Raw genomic sequence first — 14,458 nt, 5'->3', positions numbered from 1 at the left:
TCTGAAAGCTTGGTTTTCTCAATTATTTTCTTATAGTTAGCTTCAGAAGATATATCTGAAAGGAGACTTTTTTTCAACCTTAGTGGTATTTGGGGTTGGATAGTTCTTTGTTGTAAGGGCTTTCTTGTTCATTGTAAGATTATTTGGATGATGCCAGGAGCACACCACACCCCCTTTAAACTCATCTCCCCCCCCAACCGCACCAGCCAGTTGTTAAAACTAAAAATGTCTCAGGACATTGCAAAATGTCCCCTGGTAACAAAATTGTCCCCTCTTGTTGAGAATCACTGATCTAAAGAACAAGGCTGTCCTTTCAGACTTTCAACTACATGTTAGAGAGTTGCAGCTGGGAAAATAATTTAATGCTTATTATTTTGGTAAGCTTTCACTCTCTGAAGAGAACATGACAGTTTGAACACTTGAAATCACATGTACTTTATTCTCCCTCTCAAAGATGGCAACAACAGGGAAACCATTCATTTTTAAGTGGGCTAGAATTTTACGTGTTAATAAGAAAACTATATAATACCAGTAATGTATACATTCTTATCAAATAGTGTTCTCTTTAGAGGGGTACGCAGGTGGCTCAGTCAGTTAAGTGTGTCTGACTTCAGCTGAGGTCATGATCACACAGTTCATGAATTAGAGCCCCACGCCTGGCTCTCTGCTAACAGCTCAGAGCCTGGAGCCTGCTTTGGAGTCTGTGTCTCCCTCCTTCTTTGCCCCTTCCCTGCTCACACTAAGTCAGTCAGTCTCTCTCTCTCTCAAAAATAAGTAAACATTAAAAAAAAATAGAATATTGTGTGACTTGGATTAGGAATGCTGTTTTTTAATTTTTTTTCTTTTTTTTAAAATTTCTTTTGATTTTTTTTTTTTTTTGACTTATTTTTGAGACAGAGACAGAGCATGAGCAGGGGCAGAGAGAGAGGGAATTCGAAGCAGGCTCCAGGCTCTGAGCTGCCAGCACAGAGCCCAACGCAGGGCTTGAACTCACGGGACCGTGAGATCATGACCTGAGCTGAAGCTGGATGCTTCACCGACTGAGCTACCCAGGCACCCCTGTTTTTAAATTTTCTTAATACAGATTAACAAGAAGAATTGGAAAAGTTATTTAAAGCTGAATTTCCTTTTTTGTCTTGTTATAGGAAAAGGAAACATTTATTTCTTTGACTTTTTAGCACCTTAAAAATCTCTAACCTGGGAGAGGTGTTTTTTTTTTTCCTATTTTGCTTAAATCATTGTGTGTAAGCCTGTTCTTGGAAATATCCTATAATTTGAAGTACCCAGAATTAATTTCTTTGGAAACATTAGAAAACCTGGTCTATGGAATCACACGTGCTATGCTCATAACTCAGTCTGTATTTGACTTCTCTATTTGTGTGTGTTTGGTTTTTGCCTGTAAAATGTCCCTTACTATTTCTTTATATGCAGTAGGCTTATTTGTGTACTGCAGGTGGTATGGTAAGTCTGTGAAGAAAGGGGCTCTGGAGAGTGGCCTTTATAGACAATTACACTTTACTTTATTCTTTTAAAAAACACGGAATATTAGATTTTTCACTGCAAGGTCTCCTTTAAAAAGTGAAACTGATCAGGTGGAATGTTAATGGCAAAAAATTAGCCATGAATATTATCCTTGCATCTACCATACAGTAGGGGGCAGACAAGTATTTTGATCTTTTTTTAACTTGTCCTGTCTTACTGGTGCCATTATATCTCTATTTCTTTCTAGTCTCTTACCTTTTCCTTCCATTTGTTTTCATGATGAGTTATATTAATTTATCTCATATCCAAGTCTCTATTTTGACATTGTATAACAGTAATCCGTTTGGAACAGTAAACAGACACTTGACCCTGTTCCAGTTTCTTTTATGAAGGCCATGCAGCAGAAGATCTATAAGATACTTGGTGGGACAGACTAAGATTTTCTTCCTCCTCCCTGCTCCTGCCACTCTACTCTCTCTTCCCTCCCCTTCCATTCCCTTCCCTCTCCTTCCATTCCCTTCCCTCCCCTCTTCCCTCCCCTCTTCCCTCCCCTCTTCCCTCCTCTTCTCTCTTCCCTTCCGTTCCCTCCACATTCTTCTCTCTCACAGGTCAACCCCTCTGCTTCTCCCCCAGGTGAGTAACATCTGTAGCTTCTGCTCACATTAAATCTGAATTGTTCTTTTAATTTAAGGTACCCCAGAGTTCATGGCCCCTGAGATGTATGAGGAAAAATATGATGAATCTGTTGATGTTTATGCTTTTGGGATGTGCATGCTTGAGATGGCCACATCTGAATACCCTTACTCAGAGTGCCAAAATGCTGCGCAGATCTACCGTCGAGTGACCAGTGTAAGTCTTCCCCTAAATGATTATTGAGCTTAGGTCACATCTGAAAAGGAATGCCAAGGTGGATAACATCGAACATGCAAAAGGAAACAATGGTAGAAAGCACACTCAGTTGTTGGGGGAAGAGGGAGTTGAAAGATTTTATTTCTCTGATTTAGTGAGAGCAAAAATAAAGATCAGAAAGTACCACTATATTCTGGATCCTCCTTGCCTTCATTTAAACTTTTCTTTTGAGATATATTTAAACATACTGTCATTACTAGTTTTCAACCCCCTGTTTATTCATCTAAGTTCTCATTCCTTCCCACCATAAAAGGTTTTATCTGAATTAAAAAGTAGTGCTCTTAAGTTGCTTTGTTCACAGACTTTTCCTTAAATGTTTTAAAATTTATTTATGAATTTATTAAATCATTTATAAATACCACAGGGTTTAAGGCCTAACAGTAATTTCTGGATCATCTAATAATACCCTAACCTATTAAAATATTTCCCGTTATATCGGCTTATAGTCAGTGTTTAAAATAGGGCCCATTGGGGGGTGGGGGGGAGGGGAGGGTGGGTGATGGGTATTGAAGAGGGCATCTTTTGGGATGAGCACTGGGTGTTGTATGGAAACCAATTTGACAATAAATTTCATATATTAAAAAAAAATAGGGCCCATCAACATCCACGGAAAATATTTTACTGTTACGTTTCTCTCTTTTTTTAATGTTTTTATTATTTATTTTTGAGAGAGAAAGAGAGAGAGTGAGCAGGGGAGGGGCAGAGATAGAGACACAGAATCCGAAGCAGGCTCCAAGCTGTCAGCACGGAGCCTGATGTGGGGCTTGAACCCGCAAACCATGAGATCATGACCTGAATCGAAGTCAGATGCGCTCAACCAACTGAGCCACCCAGGCGCCGCTGTTACGTCTCTTAATGTGTAACTATTATCCCCTACTTTTTTTTTTGTCTCAGGCTGGGTAGGGCAAGAGAAATGTAGTAAACGTAGTTAGTTTAGCCTTCAGAGAATTCTAATTAAGTATTGTAATCACTATTCCACAGTTTTGCCCTTAGAAAGTTCATCTGCTTTACCTCTTAGAGTTCTGTGAATTTCAATTTTAAGTCTTTTATTCTTATTCCCCTTTCTTCCCCCAGTACCTAATAATTTACATCATCATTTTTTTCCTTTAAGGGTAAGATGGGCTATTTACTGGGTAGTTCCCCCTGTATTTTATTTAGAATTCTTGAAACCTCAAGAAGTATATTTGATTTCTTGGTTTTTTTACTCACTAGTTCCTATTTATCAGGTTCTTGGTTCAAAATAACTCTTAGATACAAGCCTTCTTCATTCCCATTGTCAGAACTCTAATACTTTTACTTCACACCTTACACTATCATCTTGAAGTAGTTAACGTTATGAATTTGTTTTTCTGCTTCACTTGAACTAGTTGAACTTTCTTGCTATTTCTTTTTGGTGTAAGGAACTTAAAATGATACCAGTTTGCTTGTGAAAACATGTAGAAATTCTTATTATCTTTACTATTCCTTACTTTTATCTAAACACCTTTTTAAGTCAGGCCACTTCTCTTTTTATTGTCTTGCACATATGCCACATCCTTCCCCTTTTCCTGTCCCATTTGTACATGCCATTTACATTCTGTACATGCTCTTTTGCTATCCAGTCAGTTCTTATACTGTATTTAACAGACTTCCCTAACAAAATTTTTTCTGATGGTCCTCACTGAATAATGATTTCTGCCTTCTCTGAGCTGAGCTTCTCAACTGATTGGAATCATAGTTTTATTTGTAATTGATTATTTTACTTATGAGTTCAAAAATTGAATTAATATAAAGCATTTAAAATGATGTTTAGGGGCGCCTGGGTGGCGCAGTCGGTTAAGCGTCCGACTTCAGCCAGGTCACGATCTCGCGGTCCGTGAGTTCGAGCCCCGCGTCAGGCTCTGGGCTGATGGCTCGGAGCCTGGAGCCTGTTTCCGATTCTGTGTCTCCCTCTCTCTCTGCCCCTCCCCCGTTCATGCTCTGTCTCTCTCTGTCCCAAAAATAAATAAAAAACGTTGAAAAAAAAAAAATAAAATAAAATAAAATAAAATAAAATAAAATGATGTTTAGTGTTATATGTATAAGTACTTGCTGTTTATTTTTATTGCTTTATATTCTTTAAAATTTGTGATCTTATCTCTACAAAATATTTCTGTTTAACTCTATTCTTATCTTTAGTACCTGTTAGTATCCCATATATAAAATAAGTCTCCAGTGCAAATACATGTGACATTTTCTGGATCCCTGCTACATGCCAAGTCCAGAGTAATTAAAGATGAATAGTATACATAGTCCCTGTCTTCAGAAAATTAGCTCTAATATAGAAGACCAGTGTATAAGCAAACAGTTGTAATTACAGTATGATGATAATAGCTTATTGGCTGTTTGTATGTCTTTTTTTTTCTTTTGGAACAATGCCTATTCAGATCCTTTGCTCATTTTTTAAAAAAAAAATTTAACATTTATTTATTTATTATTATTTTTTAATGTTTATTTATTTTTGACAGAGAGAGAGGCAGAGAATGAGCAGGGGAGAGGCAGAGAGAGAGGGAGACACAGGATCCGAAGCAGGCTCCAGGCTCTGAGTTGTCAGCACAGAGCCTGATGCGGGGCTTGAACTCACAGACCGTGAGATCATGACCTGAGCTGAAGTCGGATGCTCAACCGACTGAGCCACCCAGGCGCCCCAACGTTTATTTATTTTTGAGAGAGAGCAGGGGAGGTCAGAGAGAGAGGGAGACACGGAATCAGAAGCAGGCTCCAGGCTATGATCTGTCAGCACAGAGCCGAATGCAGAGCTCAAACTGACGAACTGTGAGATCATGACCTGAGCCCAAGTCAGACGCTCAACCGACTGAGCCACCCAGCCACCCCCTTTACTCATTTTTTTAATTGGGTTATTTGTCTTTTTATTATTGAGCTGTATGAGTTCTTTGTATATTCCAGATAGAAGTCCTTTGAGATAGATGATCTCTAATTATTTTCTCCCATTCTGTCAGTTGTCTTTTCTTAATAGTGTCACTATCTTGCTAGTACCCTTTGAGGTACAAAAGTTTTTCATTTTGATGAAGTCTGGTTTATATATTTTATCTTTTGTTTTGCTCACGCTTTTGATGTCATACCTGAGAATCCATTGCCAAATCTCAAGTCATGAACATTTACCCCTATGTGTTTTCTTTCGGGAATTTTATAGTTTTAGTTCTTTTTTTTTTTTTTTTTTTAATGTTTTTATTTATTTTTGAGACAGAGAGAGACAGAGCATGAGCAGGGGAGGGGCAGAGAGAGAGGGAGACACAGAATCAGAAGCAGGCCCCGGGCTCTGAGCTGTCAGCACAGAGCCCAGAGCGGGGCTCGAACGCACAGACTGTGAGATCATGACTTGAGCTGAGGTCAGACACCTAACCAACTGAGCCACCCAGGCGCCTCTAGTTTTAGTTCTTACAATTAAATTAGATCTTTAACTCATTTTGCATTTATTTTTGTTTATTTTTTTTAATGTTTGTTTATTTTTGAGAGAGACAGAGAGTGAGTGGCGGAGGGGCAGAGAGAGAGGGAGACACAGAATCTGAAACAGGCTCCAGGCTCTGAGCTGGCAGCACAGAGCCCAACGCAGGGCTCAAACTCACAGATTATGACATCATGACCCAGGCTGAAGTCAGACGCCCAACCGACTGAACCACCCAAGCACGCACCCCTTGTGTTTATTTTTGTATGTGGTGGTGAGAGATAAGGATTTTAACTTGGTTCATTTGCTTGTGACAACTATCCAGTTGTCTCAGCACCATTTGTTGAAAAGACTAGTCTTTCTCCATTGAATGGTTTTACCCTTGCTGAAAATCATAGGCATATGGGTTTATTTCTGTACTCTCAGTTCTGTTCCATGGATCAATATGTCTTGTTTACCATTGCTTTGTAGTAGTAGTAAGCTTTGAATTAGGAAGTGTGAGTCCTTCTATTTATTCTTCAAGTTTTGTCTCTTCTTGGTCTTCTGTAACTCTGTATAAATTTTAGAATCAGCTTGTCAATTTTTACAATTCAGCTGGGATCCTGATATGTATAGCATTGAACGTATAAATAAATTTGGAGAGTATTGCATCTTAACCATACTGAGTCTTCTGGTTCATGAACATGGGATGTTTTTCCATTACTTAGATCTTTTGTAATTTTTTTCAGTGGTGTTTTATAGTGTTCAGAGTATAAGTCTTGTATTTTTTTTATTGTTTATTCTTGAGTAATGTATGTGAGGGGTACTATTATAAATGGAATTGAATTTTTATTTCAATTTTTGATTGTTCATTACAAATACTTTTGGTTTTTGCATACTGATTTTGAATCAAACTTACTGAATTAATTCTAATAGTTTTTTAGTAGATTCCTTAGGATTGTCTATATACAAGATCATTTAATCTGCACATACAGCTCTTAGAAAATACAAGGCTAGGCAAGCGTGGGTGTGTGCTTTCCTTGTAAGAAAGAATTGAAAAAATAAAGTCTGGCTCTTAGTTTAATGAACAGAATTTCAGGATAAAGTTGAAAAAACAAAAAACTGGGTAGGTGTTGGCTTCTGGGAATTTTCTGATGAGAAAAAAGAGACCTGTTTTTTGATATGTCAGATTCCACTCCTGTTGTATTTATACAGTCTGTGTGTGTGAGAAGATGAACACATAATTCTCAACTTTTTCATTGAAATAACCAATAAGAGTATTTTTAAAAATTAACTATAGGAATAATAAATAAAGTTTCATAAAAGGATAATTTGCCCTTTAAGGTGGCTTGGAGTTTATTTCCTTTCATTAACTCTCCAGATTTTGCTAGAAATGACAGAATGGTTGACAAAATACTGAATTAAAACAAATCTGAACCACCCAGTTGTTTTGATAGGTCTTATACAAATCCTTGCTTGAATTCAAATATGTGAATTTAATCATTTATTCTCTTACATATAATATTACATTAAAGTTACCTCACCAGATCTACTCATACTGATTTTTTAAACCTAATTTTTTTTACGTTTATTTATTTGTTTTGAGAGAGAGGACACATGTGTGCAGGGGAAGGCCACAGAGAGAGGGGGAGAGAGAGCAAGCTCCACCTAGTGCAGAGACCAACTCGGTGCTTAAACTCACCCAACCATGAGATCATGACCTGAGCCTAAGTTGAGAGTTGGATGCTTAACCAACTGAGCCACCCAGGTGCCCTTTAAACCTAATTTTCAAGGAAGAGTTAAGAGTTGGAGTGTAGAGAGACACAGGAAACTGTATATACCTGAAATGTAAGGTGGTTCACCAATATTTGATAGTTTTCAGGGGGTGTTATAACAAAGTACCACAAACTAGGTGATTTAAACCAGCAGAAATTTATTGTCTCAGAATTTTGAGACCAGAAGTCCAAAATGAAGCTTTTAGCAAAGTCATGCTGTCTCTAAAACATGAAGGGGAAAACTTTTCATTGCCTCTTACCTTCTTATGGTTTGCCAGCAATCCTTGGCATTCCTTGGCTTGCATCTGCAGCATTTCAATCTCTGTTTCACATGGTGTTCTCCCCCTCATCTGTCTGTGTCTCCTCTTCTTATACAGACACCAGTCAGATTGTATTGAGGGCCCACCCCACCCCAGGATGACCTCATCTTAACTAATTACAGTTGCACTGCTCCTTTCTTCTTCTTCTTCTTCTTCTTCTTCTTCTTCTTCTTCTTCTTCTTCTTCTTCTTCTTTTTCTTCTTCTTCTCCTCCTCCTCCTCCTCCTCCTCCTCCTCCTCCTCCTCCTTCTTCTTCTTTTTATTTTGAGAGAGAGAGAGAAAGCTCTAGTCAGGGAGGGGCAGAGAGAGAGGGAGAGAAAGAGAATCGGAAGCAGGCTTCATGCTGTCAGCACAAAGTCTGGCGTGGGGCTCAAATCCATGAGCTGAGCGCATTAACCATGAGATCACAACCTGAGCTGAAGTCAGAGGTGAAGGTACCCAGCAATGATCCTATTTTCAAATAAGGTCAGATTCTGAGATACTGAAGGTTAGAATTCATATCTTTTTTTAAGAGAGAGCAAGCAAGCAGGGGAGAGGGGCAGAGGGAGAGAGAGAATCTTAAGCAGGCTCCACACTCAGCACAGAGCCCGATGCGGGGCTTGATCTCAAGACCCTGGGATCATGACCTGAGCTGAAATTAAGAATTGGGTACTCAATCAGCTGAACTACCTAGGCACCCCAGAAGTTTGACATACCTTTTGGGAGGGCACAGTTCAACCCATAATAGTTCATGGGTTCATCCAGCAAATATTTAGGTCTGCTTTCTTTGTTCCAGACTTTTTTCTGGATACTAGGTATTGAATATTCTTGTTAGGTAAAACCCGAATCTTTGTCTCTTAAGAGCTTAATAGGGGAAGGGGAAGAAACAGTTTAACCCAGACAATTAGTTACCTTATGGTATAAAAACAATTATTCTAGGGATAGGTACTTAATGAAAGCATGTAAGAGTGGTGCCTAATTGAGTTTGGACAGGTTGGGGAAATTAGAAAGGGAGAGATTAAGATAGTGTTGCATGTGAGAAATCTATATATTTGTATGTCTATAGAGTTTGGAAGCAGGAAAAGAAAGAAAGGATAAAAAGAGGAAAAGAGAGCTTAGATTATACTCCAACATTTGAGGAACCATTGCAGCACTTTACACTGGGTAGTTGTAATAAGATCAGACTTAAATTTTAAATTTTTAAAAAAATTGTTCTGGCTCCAGAGTAGAGAATGGATTTATGAAGAAAGACTAAAAGCTAAAAACCCTATTTTAAGAGGCTGTTGCAGTAATCTGAAGGAATGACGGATAGATTAGGATTTACAGTAGAGTGAATGGATGAGATATGAATTAGAATTCAGTTAAGCTAAGTTGTTCTTTTTGACTTACGATTTATGAAAATAAATATGGAATAAATACCCATTGTAAATATATATCCTCTTAAAATAAGATGAATCTTGGTCATTAAACTTGATTATGAAGTTAAATATATAACGTTAGACTTTCAGACTATAAAATTTACAATTTGTATATGGAATAATTTATATATTTTATTTACTAACCATATATTGCTTTTCTTCATCCCATCATACTCTAAACCAGGGGTTAATGAACTCTGAACCATGGGCCAGATCTATCTTGTTGTACAGTGTACAACCCATGACTAAGAACGGTTTCCACATTTTAAGTAATTGGGGGAAAAAATCAAAAGAAGAAAAACATATCATGTGAACATTTCAGTGTCCATAAATAAAGTAATAAAGCACAACCACACTTGTTTCTGTATTATCTTTGTTTTCACACAATACAATGCAGAGTGGTAACTGGAACAGAATGTGTGTTCCAAAATGTGCTGTTTGGGCTCTTACCAGAAAAAGTTGTTGAGAGGCACCTGGGTGGCTCAGTCAGTTAAGCCTCCAACTTCAGCTCAGGTCATGATCTCGCTGTTAACCGAGTTTGAGCCCCACGTCGGTCTCTGTGCTGACAGCTCAGAGCCTGGAGCCTGTTTGGATTCTGTGTCTCTCCCTCCCCTTCCCCCTCCCCCTCCCCCTCTCACACTCTGTGCCTGTCTCTCAGAAATAAACATTAAAAAATTTTTTTTAATAAAAAAGAGAAAAAGTTGTTGACTTCTATTGTAAACACATGTCACCAGAACTTTAAAAATTCTCCACTGAAGAGTTCTGTAATTACTAATCTGTAAAAATGATGATAATGTTCCTCTAGTAGGATGCTATTAATATAAGAATCTCAATACAAGCAAGTAATTACTTAAATTGTTAACTAAAAATTTGTGGGTAGTCTTTTCTCTCAGTCAGAAGTGGAACTATGGATTGCCTGGGTGGCTCAGTCAGTTAGTTAAGTGTCTGACTCTTGACCTTGGCTCAGGTCATGATCTCATAGTTCGTGAGTTCGATCCCCATTTTTTCAGTGGCCACATTTTTTGATATTGGCCTAAGAAATAACATCTTAAACCCAGTATTATTGCTTGAGGTGATCATTCTGGATTTTAAACACCAGGGTTTATGAACCAATAACTTTTGTTTACCTTTATATCAGTGCTGAATGTTTGATATCAAACAGACTAGATATGAAATACACATTAGATAGGCAAATATTTAAACATTCTCTGCTATCTCTCAGCCATACCAGCCTCCTTTGTTGGTCTTGGAATATTTCTATTTTGAAATGGGAATAAATTTTGTTATGTACCAGCAGACCATGGCTCTGCTTTTTTGTAGGCTGCTCTTAGAGACACTAGGAGGAATTGACTGGGCTGTCTCTATTATTTAGTGATAAGTGTCTCTGATTAATTTGCTAATTCACTTCCTTATTATTTCTCTAAATAAAGGTTGGTATTGAAAATGTTTTGAGGGATGATGGAATTTTAGGTTTTCTTAATATAAAATGAAGTATAAAAATAACTGCTATTTACAGAAATCAAGTTATAAACTTTTATGGTAGTACCAGTTTTTTAAAAATGCAAGTTTTATAGGTGGCCAGTATTAAATTTTATCCTTTTTCTGTACCTAACCCAGCAAATATGATTAACTGATTAAAAATAATGACTGTGGGGTTGCCTGGGTGGCTCAGTGGGTTAAGTATCCGACTTCAGCTCAGGTCATGATCTCATGGTTCATGGGTTCGAGCCCCGTGTCAAGCTCTGTGCTGACAGCTCATTGCCTGAAGCCTGCTTCAGATTCTGTGTCTCCCTCGCTGTCTGCCCCTCCCCCACTCACACTCTGTGTGTGTGTGTGTGTGTGTGTGTGTGTGTGTGTGTGTGTCTCAAAAATAAAGATTAAAAACAATTAAAAAAAAATAATGACTGTAGGATGAGTAGATGAAAAACATAGCTAAACTGTTGATTTAAAAAGTTGCTCACCAGAGGCTCACGGCTAAAATGAGTGTTTTAGAGTTATATGGCTTCAGACTGTTAGGCACAGCACTGCCATATGATCAGATAAAAATTTATATAAGAAATTATTTGATAAAAGTAAAAAAAAAATTTAAGAAAGGCATTTGAGACACTAAAAAACAAATGTATCTTTATTTGCATATGCAGACTCTAGTTCAAAACCCCCTTCTCAAATGAGAGAAGTCTTTTCATGTTAATTTAATAGAACCTAGAAAGACCAATATCATTTTCCACATTCTTAGTACTTACCCTGTTTTTATTTTTTTCCCTTTTTTAAAGATAAAATTCACATACCATAAAAATTCATTTTAAGATGTAAAATTCAGTTTTTAAAATATATTCATGCTGCACCTTTCTATCACCCCCCCAAAAGAAATCCCATATCCATTAACACTCACTCTCCATTCCCCCTTCCAACGAGCCTCTGGCAACCACTCATCCATCTACTTTATGTCTCTCTGGATTTGATTTGCCTGTTGTGGACATTTAATACAAATGAAATCATATGATATATACCCTTTTGTGTTATGCTTTGTTTGTTTTTCTGTTTTGCCTTTTGTGGCATGCTTTGACTTAGCATAATGTTCTGAAGGTTTATCCATGTTGTAGCAAGTATTAGCATTTCGTTCTTTTTATAGCTGAATAATACTCCATTGTATGGATGGATATACCACATTTGTTTCCCTTTAGTTCTATAGTTCCTTCTCCTTCTCTCGTTGTTAAACTGTTAGAATCTATAGCCACCCTCCCTTCTGGAAAGGGACTGCAGAACAGAAAAAATGAAATATATATTGTCTTAAAAGATACTGTCCAAGAATTTGATTTATCAAATCTTTGTACATACTGTACTGATAGCATAGCATATGACACATTGAGTCATTTAGTAATAGTTTGAAGAATAAATGATTTAATTAAAGGAATCCCAAATATAGTCAGTTAGACACTTATTTAAGTTTGGGAGGTTGAATTAACCTTGCAAAACAGGAATGAAACTTAAGGTCACCTTTGAAGTTTTAACAAAGCTATCCTAAAATGAAATTGAATAATACTAAGTAGAAACAGATAACACATATAAAAGCAATATATTTTCTATAATGGGTAAAACTATTTGGTACCAAAAGAGCAGAAAACAAAAACTTAAAAAGTTAAGAGTCAAAATTCCAGGACAAGAAGGATATGTGAAAAAGTCATCTATGCATGTATTTTCCATCGATTATCAAATCTCATAGTTGTAATTTCTAAACAACTATTTTATAAGTAACTCTTTCCATTATGAGGCTAGGTCTGTATTTTGTTGGAAGTGTTTCAGTATAATTTTTACCCTATAATCACTCTCACTTTATTCTCTGAGATTTCATAGGGAAAACTAAATCATAAGTTCACTTGCTAGTACCTCTGACATTTCAGGACAATTCCTGATTCATGGATCCTTTCTCATTGAGACCCATCATTTTCAGTTTTTAGAACTACAGGTTTCCCTCACTGTCCACAAACAGAGCATTCCCTTGAAGTCTTTTGTAAGCTGAAAAGGCATAAAAGGGAAGGAGTAATTATTATTAATATAGATTCATATTAAATTTTTTGAGCATTCTCAGACTCCAATTATAACCTCTTTTAAGATTTTCTAATACCGTAGGATATATCTTGCTAACAGATGCATAAAATAAGTTAAAGCGCAGATGTTCACAGGCACAATTTAAAGCTATGGTGTCTTGATGCTAAATGTAGCTCCCAGGGGAAGGAGCTCAGCTTTGCCACTCTTGCTTTGATGGCTCACTGCAAAACAGGCCCTGAAATCTACTTTTGCTTTTTTTCATAAAAGCAAAAATCCTTTTTGGATTTCTTTTGGTTAGTGAAAACAGGTACTCATGTAGGTCTTTCATAAAAGCAAAGTGGTGTGGGGCACCTGGGTGGCTCAGTCGGTTGAGTGTCTGACTCTTGAGTTCAGTTCAGGTCATGATCTCATGTTTGCTGAGTTCGACCCTGCGTCGGGCTTGGAGTTGAGTGTGGAGCCTGCTAGTGATTCTGTCTCTTCCTCTGCCCCTTGCCTGCTTGTCCTTTTTCTCTCTCTAAAAAACTGAAAAAAAAAAAAAAAAAAAAACCAAAAAAACACAAAAAACCAAACTGTCATAATGTAAACTTTCCAAAAGCGGGGGATACCTGTTCCTTTGGATTTCTTGAGGGAATGTGTAACTGGAAAAGGAAAGTGCTCAGCAGTTGTTTCCTTTGACCTAGAAGAGACTAAACAGGAAGAAGAGTCATAATTGGAGATAAAGAACTTGATAAGGTTATAAGACATTGCAAAGGCCTGGTAGAGGTTTGAGATTCTGTCCGTTAAGATACTTTGAGAAGAGATTAAGATAGCAGCTACCAGATTTGAATGATTTAATTCAGTGACTGTCAAGCTCTTTTTACCAGGACGCTTTATAATCATAAAAATTATTGAGGACCCCAGAAAGCTTTTGCTCACTTATGTTATATCTATTTTACTGTATTAGAAACTAACACAGTCTTATAATGTAATAACATAATAAGCCCAATAATATGTTGACATCAATAACATTTTTATAAAAAAATGTTTTTGTCCAAAACTAATTTTAAAGATTTAGTGAAAAGACAGCATTTTTACATTTTTGCAACCATCTTTAATGTCTGGTCAGCAACAAGACAGCTGGGTTCTCATGTCTGCTGTATGAAATCTGTTGCAGTATTTTTTTTTTTTATTGAAATGTATAAAGAAAAGCTGGCCTCACACAGATATGTCATTGGAAAAGAGGTACCTTGTCCATCCCCTGAAAGAGTTTTGAATACTACACTTTGAGAGTCTCTAATTAGATCTTTGCTATGCAAAGTGTAGTTCCCCCACCAGCAACATTGACATCCCAGGGCACTTGTGAAAAATGTAAAATTTTCACTTCATCCCAGACAGCTCAAATCAAAATCTGCATTTTACGAGTTCCAATGGTGATTCATATGTACGTTAAAGTTTGAGAAGTATGAGCTGGAACAGTGATCACCTGACGTCCCTTCCAGTCCTGTGTAACATAGACTAAATAAGATAATGCCAAAACGTTATTTGAAAATAATTATTCCATCATTCATGAAATTTTTTTACTAGCATTAAAAGTAACCAGACTGATTTAGAAATTTTATCCTACTTAATTGCATTTTTTTTCCTG

At 37.1% G+C, this 14,458-nt stretch overlaps 1 protein-coding gene across 11 annotated transcripts in view; it reads left to right on the top strand.

The window, feature by feature from the left end:
* WNK1 (WNK lysine deficient protein kinase 1) overlaps positions 1-14,458 on the top strand; it is a 160,790-nt gene that overhangs the window by 86,644 nt on the left and 59,688 nt on the right. For all 11 annotated transcript variants that reach the window (XM_042945448.1, XM_042945449.1, XM_042945452.1 and 8 more), the window contains exon 4: positions 2,174-2,331. In XM_042945448.1, the coding sequence (XP_042801382.1) occupies positions 2,174-2,331 (158 nt within the window). The remainder of the gene's footprint in view (positions 1-2,173; positions 2,332-14,458) is intronic.

Source organism: Panthera leo, chromosome B4, assembly GCF_018350215.1.
Source record: "Panthera leo isolate Ple1 chromosome B4, P.leo_Ple1_pat1.1, whole genome shotgun sequence".
Classification (NCBI taxonomy): domain Eukaryota; kingdom Metazoa; phylum Chordata; class Mammalia; order Carnivora; family Felidae; genus Panthera; species Panthera leo.
The sequence above is the reverse complement of the archived record's forward strand: the minus strand, read 5'-3'. Positions and strand labels throughout refer to the sequence as shown.